This window comes from Phyllobates terribilis, unplaced genomic scaffold (genome assembly GCF_046119375.1).
Source record: "Phyllobates terribilis strain yellow unplaced genomic scaffold, ASM4611937v1 Scaffold_1__5_contigs__length_1240528914, whole genome shotgun sequence".
Classification (NCBI taxonomy): domain Eukaryota; kingdom Metazoa; phylum Chordata; class Amphibia; order Anura; family Dendrobatidae; genus Phyllobates; species Phyllobates terribilis.
In genome coordinates, this window is record NW_027362761.1 from 892,607,626 (window position 1) to 892,628,807 (window position 21,182).

General features: G+C 41.0%; 1 protein-coding gene across 50 annotated transcripts in view; it reads right to left on the minus strand.

Moving 5' to 3' along the window:
* The window catches only part of ANK2 (ankyrin 2), a 701,030-nt gene that overhangs the window by 84,419 nt on the left and 595,429 nt on the right, over positions 1-21,182 (minus strand). For 22 of the 50 annotated variants that reach the window (XM_073640389.1, XM_073640330.1, XM_073640323.1 and 19 more), the window contains 3 exons: positions 17,598-17,696; positions 11,290-11,362; positions 6,958-7,102 (listed from right to left, as the gene is read on the minus strand). In XM_073640389.1, the coding sequence (XP_073496490.1) occupies positions 6,958-7,102; positions 11,290-11,362; positions 17,598-17,696 (317 nt within the window). Of the gene's footprint in view, positions 1-1,015; positions 1,031-6,957; positions 7,103-11,289; positions 11,363-17,597; positions 17,697-21,182 lie in introns of all 50 variants that reach the window. The other 28 variants (XM_073640230.1, XM_073640294.1, XM_073640221.1 and 25 more) reach the window with 4 other exon arrangements.

Genomic DNA, 21,182 nt, shown 5'->3' on the forward strand with positions numbered 1-21,182 from the left:
ATCACAAGAGCATTTGATTTGACAACAGGAAACAGACACATAAAAATACCACAAGAAATAACACTCCAATAAGTAACAGGACATTTTCAGATTCGGACCCAGTATGGGAGCTCCCAGATTCCCTACAGATCATAATATGGGTCTGTGGACTCTCCAAGTGTCACTGTAAGGTAACTCCCCGCAGAACACCTTTGTAATACAACATGTCAGGAGCCTGCCACAATTAAAGAGTAACCTTCATTTTATTTTATTCATAAATCAATAATACCCGAGAAAATAAGAAACTTTGTAATGTATCTCATCAGAGAAATCTGCTTCTCTCGTCTCCAGGACTGGTCATTTATTCTCAAAATTCTCAATTCATGGGTAAAAGCTGTCGGCAGAGAAAACAGATGTTCCCATTACTGGGATAGGCGATTACAGTTGGTGCTCTTAACATTCTATGGAGAACTGTAACTGTTACTTCAGTAGAAGGTCTGTGTCTGCCTCTAGCTGCCCCTCCTAGGAATACTAAAAGCACCAACTGTCATCTCCTTTCTCAGTAATCAGTTTTCAGTAAAAACAACTTTTACAGATTTTACCTGTGAATTCAGAATAAAAGATCAATCCAGGAGGAGAAAGAAGCGGATTTCTCTGATAAGATATATTACAAAGATTCTTATTTTGATGTGTGCTATTGATTTATGGAATAAAAATTTAAATGACGGTAATACGTAAAATACCAATAAGTAATATGTATAAAATGAATGGAGAATATGGGTCCATTGGTGTCAAGGGCACTGTATAGAGGATCCATAGTACACAGATTTGTCATATGGTCCTAGTGTCCACTGTTTAATAGCTTACTTTAGAGCGCCATACAAAGTTACAGCCAGGATGTACAGCGGGCCCACTGATCTTATGTACAGCAGACAAGCAGTTACATGAACAGTAGGTGAGGCAATGATGGATGAGGATCTGAGGTGGAGGGTTAGCACATGAAGAACATAATGGCGCCATGCAATGTCATACCTACCTAGGCATGGTGCTGCTGGTAGCATCCACACAAATGAAATGGAAAGAAAAGAAATGAAAGGAAATAGTTATGACGTAACGGCGATCTCTGCATCAGTCAGAAATAAAAGGGTAACCAGTAACTTCAGGAGAAATAACATGCAGTTAGTCATGTACCAGGTGTATATATACAGACATCACTTCCATATATATATATATATATATATATATATATATATATATATATATATGGAGGTAATGTCTGCCTGATGGATGTTAGTAATATTGTCAGCTTTTAAAAGGTGCTTGTTTTAGGTTCTGATTCACGCTGCATGTCGTTTGGCAGCATGAAACAGATGGCAGATTCAATTTAAACAATTATATGTAAGAGAATCACAAAGTGGTACACTGAAGCCTGTGGGCACCATTGTGTACAAAAACATTAAAGGGAATCTGTCAGCAGGTTTTTTTCAATATAATCTTAGAGCAGCATAATGTAGGGGCTGAGAGCCTGATTCCAGTGATGTGTCACTTACTAGGCTGTGTGTTGCTGTTTGAATAAAATCAGTGTTCTATCAGCAGAAGCTTACCATTAAAAGACAAGGTGGTTCTTGCCTCCTAGTCAACTGCTCCTTGTCACCCCGGCTCTATCACTGATTATCAGCTTTCTGCCTATGCACAGTGTACACAGTAAGCTGTCAATCCACGATGTGGGTGGGGTTATACATAGATCAACATTCAGAGAACTGTTATATCCGCAGCTATCAAAATAGCAGCATGCAGAGGAGCAATTGACACATCGCTGTAATCACGGTGTCTGACCCTACATCATACTGCTCGCAGATTACATAGCAAAACCTGCCGACAGATTCTCTTTAAAGAGGTTTTATGGGATAAATATACCAAGAACAGACCATGGACAAGAGTGGCACGATTTGTGGAAAACAATATTTTATCCAATCCCTTTTAGTCTGTACCACTGAACTCCCCACCATATGGCATGTGACATGGTGAACTCCCCACCATATGGCATGTGACATGGTGAACTCCCCACCATATGGCATGTGACATGGTGAACTCCCCACCATATGGCATGTGACATGGTGAACTCCCCACCATATGGCATGTGACATGGTGAACTCCCCACCATATGGCATGTGACATGGTGAACTCCCTACCATATGGCATGTGACATGGTGAACTCCCCACCATATGGCATGTGACTTGGTGAACTCCCCACCATATGGCATGTGACATGGTGAACTCCCCACCATATGGCATGTGACATGGTGAACTCCCCACCATATGGCATGTGACATGGTGAACTCCCCACCATATGGCATGTGACATGGTGAACTCCCCACCATATGGCATGTGACACGGTGAACTCCCCACCATATGGCATGTGACACGGTGAACTCCCCACCATATGGCATGTGACACGGTGAACTCCCCACCATATGGCATGTGACTTGGTGAACTCCCCACCATATGGCATGTGACATGGTGAACTCCCCACCATATGGCATGTGACATGGTGAACTCCCCACCATATGGCATGTGACATGGTGAACTCCCCACCATATGGCATGTGACATGGTGAACTCCCTACCATATGGCATGTGACATGGTGAACTCCCCACCATATGGCATGTGACTTGGTGAACTCCCCACCATATGGCATGTGACATGGTGAACTCCCCACCATATGGCATGTGACATGGTGAACTCCCCACCATATGGCATGTGACATGGTGAACTCCCCACCATATGGCATGTGACATGGTGAACTCCCTACCATATGGCATGTGACATGGTGAACTCCCCACCATATGGCATGTGACTTGGTGAACTCCCCACCATATGGCATGTGACATGGTGAACTCCCCACCATATGGCATGTGACATGGTGAACTCCCCACCATATGGCATGTGACATGGTGAACTCCCCACCATATGGCATGTGACACGGTGAACTCCCCACCATATGGCATGTGACACGGTGAACTCCCCACCATATGGCATGTGACACGGTGAACTCCCCACCATATGGCATGTGACTTGGTGAACTCCCCACCATATGGCATGTGACATGGTGAACTCCCCACCATATGGCATGTCACATGGTGAACTCCCCACCATATGGCATGTGACATGGTGAACTCCCCACCATATGGCATGTGACATGGTGAACTCCCTACCATATGGCATGTGACATGGTGAACTCCCCACCATATGGCATGTGACTTGGTGAACTCCCCACCATATGGCATGTGACATGGTGAACTCCCCACCATATGGCATGTGACATGGTGAACTCCCCACCATATGGCATGTGACATGGTGAACTCCCCACCATATGGCATGTGACATGGTGAACTCCCCACCATATGGCATGTGACACGGTGAACTCCCCACCATATGGCATGTGACACGGTGAACTCCCCACCATATGGCATGTGACTTGGTGAACTCCCCACCATATGGCATGTGACATGGTGAACTCCCCAACATATGGCATGTCACATGGTGAACTCCCCACCATATGGCATGTGACATGGTGAACTCCCCACCATATGGCATGTCACATGGTGAACTCCCCACCATATGGCATGTGACATGGTGAACTCCCCACCATATGGCATGTCACATGGTGAACTCCCCACCATATGGCATGTGACATGGTGAACTCCCCACCATATGGCATGTCACATGGTGAACTCCCCACCATATGGCATGTGACATGGTGAACTCCCCACCATATGGCATGTCACATGGTGAACTCCCCACCATATGGCATGTCACATGGTGAACTCCCCACCATATGGCATGTCACATGGTGAACTCCCCACCATATGGCATGTCACATGGTGAACTCCCCACCATATGGCATGTCACATGGTGAACTCCCCACCATATGGCATGTCACATGGTGAACTCCCCACCATATGGCATGTCACATGGTGAACTCCCTAGCAAACTTACAGGCCCCTATCTGACATTTGAAATCTCTGTAGGATGTTTTTTTTTTGTTTTTTTTTTTTTTAAACTGATTTGTAGTAAAGGAAATAATTCTAGTTGTCTTTGCTAGAACAATCTATCATGGAAAATTTAATGCAACATCAGTCTGATGAAATAGGGAACGTTATTTTTAGAAGCCACGTAGAATTGTTGAAATTTGCCTCCATTGTGGGGATAATCACGGTTATCTTCTCTGAATTTGAAGAAGCAATTTTGCTAAACTGGAAGTTAATTGTAGTAAAGCACAGGGAATGTACCATGCTGGGGAAGCAGAAATGAGCTCATCACGAAGCAAACCTGTGTATGATCCACTTACAGCTCAGCAGTGACAACTCTGCTATTCTGACACCACTTTTATTCTTTCATCAAACATTAATAGATATGTTTTAAAGGTACAGTACGCCACATATGTTCTGTGAGAACATAGAGCTGCCTGAAGTCACACGCTACTAAATAAATCTGCTTGCATAATTAACAGATAATTTCGAAATAATTACAAGACCTGATTAAAACAACGTAAAGGACACCATTGAATATAAAAGTTGACATGATAGCCACTGTCAGGGCTGGTTCACTTATACAGTCATGGTCAAAAGTGTTGGCACCCTTGAAATTGTTCCAGGAAATTAATGCTATTGTTGTAATTACACATGTTTTGTTATACACATGTTTATTTCCTTAGTGTGTATTGGAACAACACGAAAAAAATGCAAATTGGACATAATTTCACACAAAACCCCAAAAATGGACTGGTCAAAATTGTTGACACCTTAAAATAAATGTGGGTAAACAACTTTGTTTCAAGCATGTGATGCTTGTTCAAACTCACCTGTGGCAAGTAACAGGTGTGGGCAATATGAAAATCACACCTGAAACCAGATAAAAAGGAGAGAAGTTGACTCAATCTTAGCATTTTGTGTCTGTGTGTGCCACACTAAGCATGGAGAACAGAAGGAGGAGAAGAGAACTGCCTGAGGACTTGAGAACCAAAACTGTTGAAAAATATCAACAATCTCAAGGTTACAAGTCCATCTCCAGAGATCTTGATGTTCCTTTGTCCATGGTGCGCAACATATTCAAGAAATTTACATAGCACTGCAGCTAATTTCCCTGGACGTGGACAGCAGAGAAAAATTTATGAAAGTTTGCAACGCAGGATTGTCCGGATGATGGATAAGCAGCCCCAGTCAAGTTCCAAAGAAGCTAAAGCTGTCCTGCCTGCTTAGGGTACATCAGTGTCAGTGCGAACTATCCATCGACATTTGAATGAAATGAAACACTATGACAGGAGACCAAGGAGGGCCCCTGCTGACACAGAGACATAAAAAATAGACTGCAGTTTGCCAAAATGAGTGTGAGCAAGCCAAAATCCTTCTGAGAAAGTGTCTTGTGGACAGATGAGACCAAAATAGAGCTTTTTGGTAAAGCACATAATTCTACTGTTTACCAAAAAAAAGAATGAGGCCTACAAAGAAAAGCACACAGTACCTACAGTCAAATATAGTGGAGATTCAAAGATGTTTTGGGGTTGTTTTGCTGCCTCTGGCACTGAGTGCCTTCACTGTGTGCAAGGCGTCATGAAATCTGAAGATTACTAAAGGATTTTGGTTCGCATTGTAGTGCCCAATATCAAAAAGCTGAGTTTGCATCATAGGTCATGGGTCTTCCAGCAGGACAATGACCCTAATCGGACTTCAAGAAGCACCCAGAAATGGATGGAATCAAAGCAGTGGAGAGTTCTGTAGTGGCCAGCAATGAGCCCGGATCTAAACCCATTGAACACCTGTGGAGAGATCTTAGAATTGCTGTTGGGAGAAGGCGCCTTCAAATATGAGAGACCTGGAGCAGTTTGCAAAAAAAAGAGTGGTCAAAAATTCCAGTTGTGAGGTGTAAGAAGCTTGTTGATGGTTATAAGAAGTGACTGATTGCAGTTATTTATTCCAAAGGGTGTGCAACCAAATATTAAGGTGAGGGTGCCAACAATTTTGTCCGGCCCATTTTTGGGGTTTTGTGTAGAATTATGTCCAATTTGCCTTTTTTTCTCTGTTCTTTTGTGTTGTTTCAATACACACAAAGGAAATAAACATGTGTATAACAAAACGTGTGTAATTGCAATAATTTTCTGGGAGAAATACTTCATTTTCTGGACAATTTCAAGGGTGCCAACACTTTTGGCCATGACTGTATTTAGCTCTGCAGACTTTTTTACCCTCTGTTGTAATACATAAATGCTCAAAAGTAGATGATGACTAAAATGAAGCCACAGTGGTGTTGTCCGCTACTCACACAACCCCTTCTTAAATAATATATTCTCCCTTGTAAAATAACCTCTTATACCCACCCCTGTACCGGAGCAGTTCCGGTGATGTTGGCGCAGGGTCTCCAGAGGCTCGTGTGATATTGTTGTGTCACGTAAGCCCTGCAGCCAAACAGCGGCCACTCACGGGCTGCAGTGCTCAAACCTCCTCTGGATGTCTGAGGTGTGTAAAAGGAAGCGAGAGAACGGCAGCCCAATAGTAGCCGCTGATTGGCTGCAGGGCTCAAGTGGCATAACAATGTCTGGCAAGTCTAAGGAGAACGCAATGGCTCCGGTACGGAGGGTGAGTATTGGAAATTTTTATTTTACAATGGGAAATATACTATATAAGAATGGTTGTCCTGGTAGTGGACAAACCCCTTAAATAAGACTTCTGGAGCATCTTTTCTTAAAATTCTGTATTATGACGATTCTCTGTTGTTATTCTGGGATGTACATGAAATAGTTTGTTATTCCATGGAGGCAAATAAGAGGAATTGACAGGTCCAATTAATTTAAGGAAAAATGAAAAGCAAACTAAATGACGACATTCTCTTATTATATTAGAAGACTAGTAGCTTCTTGGAAGACAAGATACGAGCTTTTCTTGTAGTTAAAGTAACTGTACCTTGGCTACATTGGCATACCTTTCTGAGCGTCCACCTTCTAAGCTGTACCTTAGGTAGCTCATTCCATCCAGAAAATGACTGCTAGGAAGTGAATCGTCTCCTAGCTCCTTTAAATCTTCAGGTCGCAAGTACTCTCCTCCATCTCCAGTCATTGTATCATCTCCTTGTAAAAGTCAGTATAGAAGCTTTAGGTGTGTCTCATATCTCACAAACATTACACAAAACATCGTACAATTACATATAATAAGTGATGATACATAAACTGATTAAAGAGGTTGTCCACTACTTTTACATTGATGACCTATCCTATCCATAGGATAGGTCATCAATGGCTGATCGGCCGGGATGTGGCCACTACCAGAAGACGGAGCAGCTTGGCAAGTGAGTACTTCCTGCCAGCGGATCGGCGGGGGTGCCATGAGTCGGACCCAGCCGATCAGACATTGATGACCTATCCTAAGGTCATCAATGTAAAAGTAGTGGACAAATTCTTTAAGTAAAGTTTCAGGCACCAAGCTTGAGACTACGCTACAGAGAGATTCTTATTCTTCTGACTTCGGTCAGGTGCAATGTTGTTATTGAGACTCTGTATGGATCCAAAGCACCAGTATTCTAATGCCTCCAAATATATACAGGTTCTTCTCACAAAATTAGAATATCATCAAAAAGTTAATTTATTTCAGTTCTTTAATACAAAAAGTGAAACTGATATATTATATAGAGTCATTACAGAGTGATCTATTTCAAGTGTTTACTTCTGTTAATGTTGATAATTATGGCTTACAGCCAATGAAAACACAAAAGTCATTATCTCAATAAATTAGAATACTTTATAACAACAGCTTGTAAAATGTTTTTAAAATCCAAAATGTTGGCCTACTGAAATGTATGTTCAGTAAATGCACTCAATACTTGGTCGGGGCTCATTTTGCATCAATTACTGCATCAATGCGGCGTGGCATGGAGGCGATCAGCCTGTGGCAGTGCTGAGGTGTTATGGGAGCCCAGGTTGCTTTGATAGCAGCCTTCAGCTTGTCTCTGCATTGTTGGGTCTGGTGTCTCTCATCTTCCTCTTGACAATACCCCATAGATTCTCTATGGGGTTAAGGTCAGGCGAGTTCGCTGGCCAATCAAGCACAGTGATACTGTTGTTTTTAAACCAGGTATTGGTACTTTTGGCAGTGTGGACAGGTGCCAAGTCCTGCTGGAGAATGACATTTCCATCTCCAAAAAGCTTGTCGGCAGAGGGAAGCATGAAGTGCTCTAAAATGTCCTGGTAGACGGCTGTGCTGACTTTGGTCTTGATAAAACACAGTGGACCTACACCAGCAGATGACATGGCTCCCCAAACCATCACTGATTGTGGAAACTTCACACTAGACCTCAAGCAGCTTGGATTGTGGCCTCTCCACTCTTCCTCCAGACTCTGGGACTTTGATTTCCAAATTAAATGCAAATTTACTTTCACCTGAAAACAACACCTTGGACCACTGAGCAACAGTCCAGATCTTTTTCTCCTTGGCCCAGGTAAGACGCTTCTGGCGTTGTCTGTTGGTCATGAATGGCTTGACACAAGGAATGCGACACTTGTAGCCCATGTCCTGGATACGTCTGTGTGTGGTGGCTCTTGAAGCAATGACTCCAGCAGCAGTCCACTCTTTGTGAATCTCCCCAAATTTTTGAATGACCTTTTCTTAACAATCCTTTCAAGTCTGCGGTAATCCCGGTTGCTTGTGCACCTTTTTCTACCACACTTTTTCCTTCCACTCAACTTTCCATTAATATGTTTGGATACAGCACTCAGTGAACAGCCAGCTTCTTTAGCAATGACCTTTTGTGACTTACCCTCCTTGTGGAGTGTGTCAATGACAGCCTTCTGGACATCTGTCAAGTCAGCAGTCTTCCCCATGACTGTGGAGCCTACTGAAACAGACTAAGGGAGCTTTTTAAACGCTAAGGAAGCCTTTGCAGGTAGTTTTCGTTAATTATTCTAATTTACTGAGATAATGACTTTTGTGTTTTCATTGGCTGTAAGCCATAATCATCAACAGTAACAGAAATAAACACTTGAAATAGATCACTCTGTTTGTAATGAGTCTATATAATATATGAGTTTCACTTTTTGTATTGAAGAACTGAAATAAATTAACTTTTTGATGATATTCTAATTTTGTGAGAAGCACCTGTACACATAAGTATCATTATACAGTCTAGATGGGGTGTAGACATTATTTAATTTGTCATATGTATGTGTAATTCTTCTCTAGCGCACCATAGAATAATAGTAACAAAGAACATTAGGACAGTATGAATATAAAACCTCTTGTGAGAAGTTGTACTACATTTTTCCGTTTTCTCTAGTGCATATCAGAAGGGGCCAGGGTGAGTAGCAGCTTGAAAGGGACTTTGCCAGCCTCATGAGTTAAAGGGTAACTGTACTTTCAAGTAACTTTTCAGAATAAGCGGTCTTGTATGTTTACATGAGGAATAATGCTATGTCAAGACATTATATGACTTGAATTTTGTATGTTAACCACTTTTTGGTTTTCAAGGCTCTAATTCTTAAATTGCAGTTGACTCTGAGCTGGGGGGGAGACTATCTGCAATGATCTCTCCTATAACAGAGCGTAGCACACAAAAAGGGATTCCTGCTCTTTTTCCTTTTTTAGCACAAAAGGATAATTACCACCAGCAACAACATGGAGGACATTATATAGCAGTAATTAGCTATCTGGAGATGAATCAAGCTCTGGTTGGAGGCAAAAGACTTGTTAGAGAGCTCTGCAAAATCTTTGTGTCTCCCTCTATTTTCTGACTGTGTTCCTCACTCCTGACTGTGTGGGTTTTTCCCCTGAAGTTTATGAAAAATAGATCGTATTCATAATTTGTTATGTCACCCATTATCGGATGTTTTTTAGCCCTGTACATGCTCATAACACTACAAATGTTCAGACACTTCTAAACAATGCCTCCATTACAAACAGAACAAAACCAAATGCAAAACAAAAACCAAATTGTCAGTTTGTAATTGTATCCATTTTTTTAATAGACGGATCTATGCAAAAATGGAAACTTGGATTTTCATTTTGCATCTGTTTTTTCTCCGTTTGTAAAGGATTTATTTTTTTGATACTGGATCCTTTACAAATGGATGAAAGTAGACATTTGAACAGAGACTTCATCTTAATTTTTTTAGAAGGTAAAACAAGCAGTAACAGAAAACAATGCAGTATTTATTCTGTCTGTATTATAAATAGGGTTTACACTTGTTTTATTGGTTACACCATTTGTAGATGACACCTTACACTAGCACTTTATTTGAGAGATCAGATTGGCATTTGCAAAACCTCAGTTCATGCAATAAGAACACAAGTTATTTCAGAGTTAAAATAATAGTAAAATAGACAACTTAATAAATAAGAACTGTAAGATGGACAAGAAATCTCACTGCAAGTCACACTGAATCCACACCATTCTCCAATAGTATGCATACACCGATACCTTGTATACTTAGAAGTTCTTCATCGGACATGAAGTCACCAGCAAATAGTCTAATAGCTGCGTAAAGCACATTTTAGTTTGTAAAGGTAACATAAAAGATTTCCTGATATAGCACTCTGCTAGTATCTAAGCTGCTACCTTTTACTACATACAGTAGTCATGTGTACTAGAATGTCTTTATGCACAAAAAGTTGGAATGTTCCAGTATATAAAATGAATATATTCCACTGTGGCTATAGAAAACATTCTTCTACAGGTACCGCTAGTCCTCTGATCATACATATTGTGGTATATGTATTCATATTGACAGTTCTTGTTTGTACTATTTATACAATAAAACTCTAAGGGAATCTGTCACCAGGTTTTTTCTACCTCATATGAGAGCAGCATGATGTAGGGGCAGAGACCCCGATTCCAGTGATGTATCAGTTACGGGGCTACTTGAGGCAGTTTTGTTAAAATCACTGTTTTATCTGCTGCAGATCTACCAGCTCTCTGAATGTTTAGATTTGTATAACCCCGCCCAGACTACTGATTGACAGCTTTCTGCCTTTGCAGAGTATATACAGAAAGCTGCCAAGTGGCTTGGTTATACAGAGCTTAAAATACGGAGGACTACAGGGCAGTAGGTTTAACAGGCATTGATAATCTTCTGCTGACAAAATATAGATAATTCTCAAAACTTCAGCAAGGAGCCCAGTAACTGACACATCACTGGAATGGATCTCTGTCTCAACATTATGCAGCTCTCAGATTAGGTGGCAAAAACCTGGTGAAAGGTGATTGTTTTCCCGTATTTTTCAAATTGGTAATTATATGTCAATTCTAGGACACATATCTGAAACTCACCTTCCTCATCAGAGACATCCAAAACTTCAGTCATAGTCTCAGGCACATTCAGCTTATGCTTCTCTGTCACAGTCTGCAGACACAAGACCAGTTTCAATAAAAATAATCCACTTTTGTATATTAACATTAAAGTCTACAGTCATGGGCAAAAGTTTTGAGAATGACACCAAAATTATATTTTCACATGATCTGCTGGCCTCTGGTTTTTATTAGTGTTTGTCTGATGTTTATATCACATACAGAAATATAATTGCAATCATATTATGAGTACCAATAGGTTATATTGACAGTTAGAATGAGTTAATGCAGCAAGTCAATATTTGCAGTGTTGCCTTTTCTTCAAGACCTCTGTAATTCTCCCTGGCATGCTCTCAATCAACTTTTGGACTAAATCCTGACTGATAGCAGTCCATTCTTGCATAATCAATGCTTGCATTTTGCCAGAATTTGTTGGTTTTTGTTTGTCCACCCGTCTCTTGATGATTGACCACAAGTTCTCAATGGGATTAAGATCTGGGGAGTTTCCAGGCCATGGACCCAAAATCTCTATGTTTTGTTCCATGAGCCATTTAGTTATCACCTTTGCTTTATGGCAAGGTGCTCCATCATGCTGGAAAAGGCATTGTTGGGCGCCAAACTGCTCTTGGACGGTTGGGAGAAGTTGCTCTTGGAGGACATTCTGGTACCATTCTTTATTCATGGCTGTGTTTTTAGGCAAGACTGTGAGTGAGCCGATTCCCTTGGCTGAGAAGCAACACCACACATGAATGGTTTCAGGATGCTTTACAGTTGGCATGAGACAAGACTGGTGGTAGCGCTCACCTCTTCTTCTCCGAATAAGCTGTTTTCCAGATGTCCCAAACAATCGAAAAGGGGATTCATCAGAGAAAATGACTTTGCCCCAGTCCTCAGCAGTCCACTCCCTGTACCTTTTGCAGAATATCAGTCGGTCCCTGATGTTTTTTCTGGAGAGAAGTGGCTTCTTTGCTGCCCTCCTTGAAACCAGCCCTTGCTCAAAGAGTCTCCGCCTCACAGTGCGTGCAGAAGCACTCACACCAGCCTGCTGCCATTCCTGAGCAAGCTCAGCACTGCTGGTAGTCCGATCCCGCAGCTGAAACAGTTTTAAGATACGGTCCTGGCGCTTGCTGGTCTTTCTTGGGCGCCCTGGAGCCTTTTTGACAACAATGGAAGCTCTCTCCTTGAAGTTCTTGATGATGCGATAGATTGTTGACTGAGGTGCAATCTTTGTAGCTGCGATACTCTTCCCTGTTAGGCCATTTTTGTGCAGTGCAATGATGGCTGCACGTGTTTCTTTAGAGATAACCATGGTTAACTGAAGAGAAACAATGATACCAAGAACCAGCCTCCTTTTAAAGTGTCCAGTGATGTCATTCTTACTTAATCATGACTGATTGATCGCCAGCCCTGTCCTCATCAACACCTACACCTGTGTTAATGGATCAATCACTAAAACGATGTTAGCTGCTCCTTTTAAGGCAGGACTGCAATGATGTTGAAATGTGTTTTGGAGGTTAAAGTTCATTTTCTGGGCAAATATTGACTTTGCAAGTACAGTAATTGCTGTTAAGCTGATCACTCTTTGTCATTCAGGAGTATATGCAAATTGCCATTACAAAAAATGAAGCAGTAAACTTTGCAAAAATTACTATTTGTCTCATTCTCAATACTTTTGGCCATGACTGTAGTCGTACATATGGATAAATTAGTTATGGTATCTACGAGTTATTAATAACATGCTGTATCTTATTATAACCTATTGTATGTTGTGTAAGTAGCCGTGTCTATCCATACAGAGATGCTGCAGCTGAGAGTCGCGCATACACAGTTTCTGGCATGGGGAAGAAGCATAAGCGCATATACTAAAGTCACAGGCAGGGACTCTTTCAGCTACTTCTTTGTGTGAGGTAACACATTTCCCTGCCTGTTTGTTTTATCACAGGAGTGAGTGTATCTGTTGTTTCATTGGTCATGTGAGCATTTTTTTCTGCCGAGGTTTTAAAAACTTTGATGTGGCAGAAAAGAAGAGGAATCCATTTCAAATTTGACATTATCAAAGTCAAAAGGCTGCAAAACACCATGTGAAAAAAAAATGCTTAAGTGCAAATGACCTCTTTTAGACGCTGGCATACCAGCATAGTTTTTGAAACAGAAGACGCTTCAGGATAATGCCGGCGGTGTGTTTCCCAAAGCGTCTTTTCTGACGTCTTTTTGGACATCTTTTTTAGATCTTTTTCAGGTGGATTCCAAACAGAATTTGCCTGAGAAAGACTTTGTGGGAACATACTGTACCCTTAAAACCATTTCAGGGGAATAAAAACATCTCCAAATAACAAGAAAACATAATTAATACCAGAGTTGCCTGGAGTGGATTCCTCTTAAAAAACTCTGCACAATTTTCCTCCTCAAAAAAAAGACTCTGTGTGAACATGCCCTTGGGTTATGGTCACACGTTGCATTTTTGTCGCAATTTTCCGTGTTTTTGCTGCAAAAAATGCATTTTACTGTCACAGCAAAGTGAATGAGATTTCTGAAATGACATGCACGTTGCTTATTTTTTCCTTGCAGATTTGAACCTTCAGAGCATTTTTTCAAAACTGCAGCATGTCAATTCTTTCAGTGTTTCTGCAGCATTTTTCAACCATTCTAATGGAAAAATGCGGGCAAAAATGCTACAAGAATGCACATTTTTGATACAGAAATGTCTGCAGCAAATACTTAACGTGTGCACATACCCTTAGGTTGTTAATGAGTTAAAATGTGTTTATGTCTTTTTCACAAATCTGTGACAGATTTTCATAGACAAAGATAGCAGAGATATAACAGCAGGCAGGTGGGCAGCACTGAAGTTGGTGTAAGGGAGGGGGAGGTAGGGATTCAGACATATAGTACTGATTAGGCAAGAACCTCATTTTATGTCTTGTATGAAGGCCAAGCATGCCCAGAGAGTGTGCAAGAAATGTTTCAAACTTGGGAAAAGTTAGTTTGGCACTCAACCCAGTCACTTATGTAAAGCACAAAGACTGAGCTTTTGACAGCCATATAATTATGCAGCTTCTGTGCCAAGGTTTCCTTTGAAAGGCATTTTGAAAAGTGGCAAATTGCCGACTTCTTTACATTACGTTAGACACTTCTTAAAAAAAAAAGAAATCTTACACAATGTATAGATGATATAGTTTGTAAGGAAATATAGTAGTATACAAATGTATTACGCAACATGTTATAAAACCAAAAGGGAGCGTCATCACCGGGGCGGAGCACAAGAGCCGTGCTCTATACATAACATATGGTACTATAGTCTTCTGTCACTTCAGGGACACAATATTATACAAGGATTTACAAGGATGGATGGAGAGAAGAATGTTAGGTCACTAATACCATATCACTGAGGGTCAATACAGAAGATTAAGGGAAATCTGTCAGCAGGTTTTTGTTAGGTAATCTGAGGGCAGCACTAGGTAGGGGCTGAGACACTGATTTCAGGGATGTGTCATTTATTAGGATGTGTGCTGTGTTTCAATACAATGAGTGTTTTATCACCAGGTGATTATCACTGCCTGGACTACAGCTCCTGTGAGCCCTGGTCTGACCACGCCCCCTCCTCTGATCAGCAGCTCACTGTCAATAGAAAATATGCATAGAGAACTGTGATGTGGGTAGGGTTAGCTTTCTGTGCTCTGCTGCATTCTACATGTCAGATGTCAGTGACTTTCCATCAGTAGTTGTATGCCAAAGCCAGGATTGGAACATGCAGAAAAAACTATAATTGAAAGATTGACACCTGCTCTGTGTTTTGGAGACACTCCTGGTTTTAGAATACAAACACTGATGAAAAATCACTGACGTTTGAATGAGCCCTACAGCTTCTGATGCACAACTGCTGCACCCAGTAAACTAAGTGATACATCATTGGAATCAGAGTCTCTTTTCCTACATTATGCTGCTCTAGGATGAAGTAGCAAAAACCTGGTGACAGTCTCCCTTTAAAGGGGTTGTACCCCTTTGGGAACAATTTTTCTTTTACTAAAATGCATGTAACTGGGGCTGAAAAATCATTTTTGCAATTGGGTTTGATTAGAAATTTTGCACCTTTTGCCTTCTACAGACTCTGTGCTGCACTGTCTATTGCTGGTTGCAGAATGAACAAAATAAGAATCTATCAGTGAGCCCACTATGATGGTCTGACGGGGATTTTGTACGTTTTATATGTCTCTTCTGAGCTCCTCTCAGCTGATGTATGGACACACACTACATTAAAGTTGAATGTGCAGGGAAACAAAGAGCCTCTAAAAGCAAATTTGTGCAACATTTTTTATGAAACCAAGTTGCAAAAAAATATATATACAGGTAGTTTAAAATAAATGCATTTAAATAAAAAACGGTTACAAACCATTTAACCCCTTTATATACGTAGCAATAACCAAACATAAATCTGGGCACAGTTGACACAAGTGGGTCCTGGTATCGTACACAATCAGGATATTGAGGAGTTTTGTGGATTACGCTAACAGATATCAGCAATGTTTGAGATGATTTTCCACTTGGAAAAATCATCTCATTGCTGTAAATGTGCATTACCTGAATTTATGTTTATTATTGCTGGTTAAAGTGTATGATCTTAAGGCTAAATGATTAATAATTAGAAATATAATAGAGCCCTGCAGTTGCAATCAAAGAATCAAATTTCCATCAGTCAGATCTGATAGCTGAAGACACAGAGGACCTCATTTATCAAAACTACCTTAAAGTACATCTTTCAGTAGACTCAAGCCTCCTAAGCCATGGATATGCAGGTTATAGTTGAATAAAATGATACTTTGATATCTGTGACAAGATGTCTTATTCCAGAGAAATCCACATTTTTCTTTATATGTAAATAAGCTGTTAGGATCTATGGGCTGAACATAGATCTCTTTGAGAATCTGCCTTCAGAGCCTTTTAAATAAAAGGGGGCGTTATGAGTGTGAGACATGTAAATCAGGAGAGCAGCCTGTCAGTCATTACATGTCTCACACTGGTAACGCCGTCTTTCATTTAAAATAAGCTTTGGAAGCAGAATCTTGAGGAGATCTATATCCTGCCCATAGATCTTAACAGCTCATTTACATATAAGAACAATGTGGATTTCTCTGGAATAAGATATCTGATTGCACATATCAAGTTATCATTTTTTTCAGCTTCCTATGATCTACATGCCCATATTTCACATTTTAATCAGCTCTGGTAAAATGAAACCAGCATTTTAACTGATTGCTATAAATGACAAGGACAGGGTTTTCAAACTTATCATAAATCAGCCCCATAATTGATAATGCTTGACTCTTCTACGTCCATCGTTAACAATTTAACAATGTGTAAGGGTACTGTAATGGGGTATCCTTATGCCCTTTTTTCATGGAGAGTAAATGGAGCATTACATGGTATTCATTCAGATAAATTGCCAGGTTCAGTAATGAAGGAGCCACTTCTTGTAGCTGCTTTCCTCTTTTGCTAGTAAAAGGGGTTTCAGAGCTGATATACACTGAGCAAAAGCATTCCTATAATGGTTGTCTACAGAATTCTATAGTGTAATAAACAGGCATTTTCCTGTAGCTCTCCAATGCTGCACACTCCTTCCACGTTAACAGAACAGTATGAAAAGTGAGTAATTCGTATATGAACCAAACTGCAAATATGACACAAAGGGATGAATCACATTGTATAGAAGTCACACGTTGTTAATTATTAGTAGGTTTAGTCTCTTTGTACTGTATTGTTGCTGTCACATCTGATAATATCAAGCTGTCTGTCACAGATCTGGAGAAATTTAACCCATGAAGATACAGTAAATGACGTGAATTACAAAACTCTAGAAAATGTCTAGCTACATCCTTTGAAGTCAAAGGAATCTGGTCAACTTTCTAGAAGTTTTGAGTATAATATATGGTGTCTTGTACTTCAATGTATCCCTAGGGGAGAGGAGGATGTCAAAGAGTAAGAAACTGGAGGATTATTCTGTATAACCGAAGAAGAAGTGAAGAAATACACAACTCTACTCATTGAGATACTGGCTTGTCATTGTGATTTTTACATAGGACTGCACATAAGTCAAATGAGCTATCCTAACCCAGAGAAAAGTCATTACACACACAATGCAGCCCTAAAAGTTATGTAGCACATTCAGCTCTGCTACACCACTTATTCCATACGAAGCGTTCCAGAAGGACAACTCCTGGCACGTCGTGAAGTCAGGATTACTGTCCTAACATGAGCCTTACTGACATATTGGAAAAAAGTTGTGTAATACTCACAGTGGTTGTGGTGATGATCTCCTCTGTGACCACCTTCAGTGTGTCCACCACAGAGATGTATCCCAGCCGCCTGGCAATCGCGAGGGCAGTGTTACCATTCTGCAGGGGAAGATGAAATGGTGAAGAGAGCGATACAATGAGAGCCAATGAGATCACACAGCGAGCCAGCCAGCCTTTCCATCCCAAGCAAGGCGCCAAACCCAGGAAAAAGCGCTGCAGTAATGTGGAGTTCACTTCTGAAGGCTTCTTCTGCAGCTTTAATCCCCATAGCAACACAACACACTGACATCTGCCAGCGTCTCCGCAGAAAAATCTGCTGGCTGCTTTAAGGCTGTCACGCACCAGCAGAAATTTGCCTTAAATACAAGCAACTTAAAATGCCTTCACATGTAGGATCAACTGAAGATGCCTCCAAACACTGGACACAGAGTGAGGGGAAGAGCTAGAATAATATGTGCAAAGTGATTCCTTCTCCAGCGTCCATTATGGCACCAGGACCGAGCAGACGCCAACATTGGATTCATCTGAACTCTGTGCTCCCTTAAAAAAATACCACTCCATAAACACATCTGACAGTCATTTCAGAGCCGTGCTAGACATTTCCATAGAGGAAAGTCTGAGTCTACCAGCTACATAGAGGAAACTATAGGTCAGAAAAACACAGTGTAAAGGGGAATGCCTTTCTGTAAGGCACATATACAGTTATATGAAAAAGTTTGGGCACCCCTATTAATCTTAAGCTTAATGTTTTATAAAAATTGGTGTTTTTGCAACAGCTATTTCAGTTTGATATATGTAATAACTGTTGGACACAGTAATGTTTCTGCCTTGAAATGAGGTTTATTGTACTAACAGAAAATGTGCAATCTGCATTCAAACAAAATTTGACAGGTGCATAAGTATGGGCACCCCACCAGAAAAGTGACATTAATATTTAGTAGATCCTCCTTTTGCAAAAATAACAGCCTCTAGTCGCTTCCTGTAGCTTTTAATGAGTTCCTGGATCCTGGATGAAGGTATTTTTGACCATTCCTCTTTACAAAACAATTCCAGTTCAGTTAAGTTTGATGGTCGCCGAGCATGGACAGCCCTCTTCAAATGATCCCACAGATGTTCAATGATATTCAGGTCTGGGGACTGGGATGGCCATTCCAGAACATTGTAATTGTTCCTCTGCATGAATGCCTGAGTAGATTTGGAGCGGTGTTTTGGATCATTGTCTTGCTCAAAGATCCATCCCCTGCGTAACTTCAACTTTGTCACTGATTCTTGAACATTATTGTCAAGAATCTGCTGATACTGAGTGGAATCCATGCGTCCCTCAACTTTAACAAGATTCCCGGTGCCGGCATTGGCCACACAGCCCCAAAGCATGATGGAACCTCCACCAAATTTTACTGTGGGTAGCAAGTGTTTTTCTTGGGATGCTGTGTTTTTTGCCGCCATGCATAACGCCTTTTTGTATGACCAAACAACTCAATCTTGGTTTCATCAGTCCACAGGACCTTCTTCTAAAAAGAAATTGGCTTCTCCAAATGTGCTTTTGCATACCTCAGCCGACTCTGTTTGTGGCGTGCTTGCAGAAACGGCTTCTTTCGCATCACTCTCCCATACAGCTTCTCCTTGTGCAAAGTGCGTTGTATAGTTGACCGATGCACAGTGACACCATCTGCAGCAAGTTGATGCGAAAGCTCTCTGGAGGTGGTCTGAGGATTGTCCTTGACTGATCTCACCATTCTTCTTCTCTGCCTTTCTGATGTTTTTCTTGGCCTGCCACTTCTGGCCTTAACAAGAACTGTCCCTGTGTTCTTCCATTTTCTTACTATGTTCCTCACAGTGGAAACTGACAGGTTAAATCTCTGAGACAGCTTTTTGTATCCTTCCCCTGAACAACTATGTTGAATAATCTTTGTTTTCAGATCATTTGACAGTTGTTTTGAGGAGCCCATGATGCCACTCTTCAGAGGAGATTCAAACAGGAGAACAACTTGCAAGTGGCCACTTTAAGTAGCTTTTCTCATGATTGCATACACCTGGCTATGAAGTTCAAAGCTCAATGAGGTTACAAAACCAAAAAAGTGCTTTAGTAAGTCAGTAAAAAGTAGGTAGGAGTATTTAAAACAAGAAAATGATAAGGGTGCCTATACTTATGCACCTGTCAAATTTTGTTTGAATGCAGATTGCACATTTTCTGTTAGTACAATAAACCTCATTTCAAGGCAGAAACATTACTGTGTCCAACAGTTATTACATATATCAAACTGAAATAGCTGTTGCAAAAACACCAATTTTTATAAAACATTAAGCTTAAGATTAATAGGGGTGCCCAAACTTTTTCATATAACTGTAGGAATATATATATTATCTGCACCAGATAACTATACTACAGCTGTAATCTGTCCATAGGAAAGATACATTATCCAGAGGATCTGCATGTCACAACAATAAAATTACAAAATGACTGATCAAACCAAGCACTGGCGCTCAGGCTCAGTGCACCCATGGCAAGACCAAACAGTTCAGTGCACCTTCATTTTCTATCTATCTCCACCCCCCTCTTCCTCGATGGACAGCTGTGGCATTACGGGACCCAAAGGAGGGTGGAAATAGATGGAAATCAAGTAGGTGACAGGGTACTGTTTGACCACACTAATGATTGCCTGCACTTGGTTTGATTGGTCGCTTTCTGCTGACAGAATCCCTTTCAGTAAATGATTTGTCATTCAAGCTTTTCAACATTTGGTAATTTTGCCTCTATGAGAACTTAGGAAAATCTTTACTGGAGTTGGCTGACAGAGCCAATCCTCTAAGGTCTTATAAGGAACACTAAAGGTAAACTAAGGCAGGCACTGTTATATTGCTATTGTGAAGAAAACGTTCTGTAAGCTCTTCTGCCAAGCTCCACACAGGACATTGCCATAGGCAGTCTATAGACCATATGGAGTATAGTATTATTAGGGGCAGAACATGGCGGGTACCAGGCACTGTTATATTGGTATTCTGCCAAGCTCCACTACAGGACATTGCCATAGGCAGTCTATAGACCATATAGAGCAGGGATGTCAAACTCAAACACACAGACGGCCAAAAAACTTGGACAAAGACGTGGGCCAACCATCGTACAGTATAATGGGCCCCACAAAGTCCTACATACAGAACAATGGGTCCCACATAGTCCTCAATACAGAACTATGGCCCCACATAGTCTTCCATACAGAATAATGGCCCCACATAGTGTTCCCTACAGAATAATGGGTCCCACATAGTCCTCCATACAGAATAATGGCCCCACATAGTGTTCCCTACAAAATAATGGCCCCATATAGTCCTCCATACAGAATAATGGCCCCACATAGTCCTCCAGCCAGAATAATGGCCCAACATAGTCCTCCATACAGAATAATGGCCCCACATAGTCCTCCATACAGAATAATGGCCCCACATAGTCTTCCATACAGAATAATGGGCCCCACATAGTCCTCCATACAGAATAATGGGCCCCACATAGTCCTCCATACAGAATAATGGCCCCACATAGGGGTGGTGGTTCTGGTGTCACTAGCCAAATAAAACCACCCTGCAGGC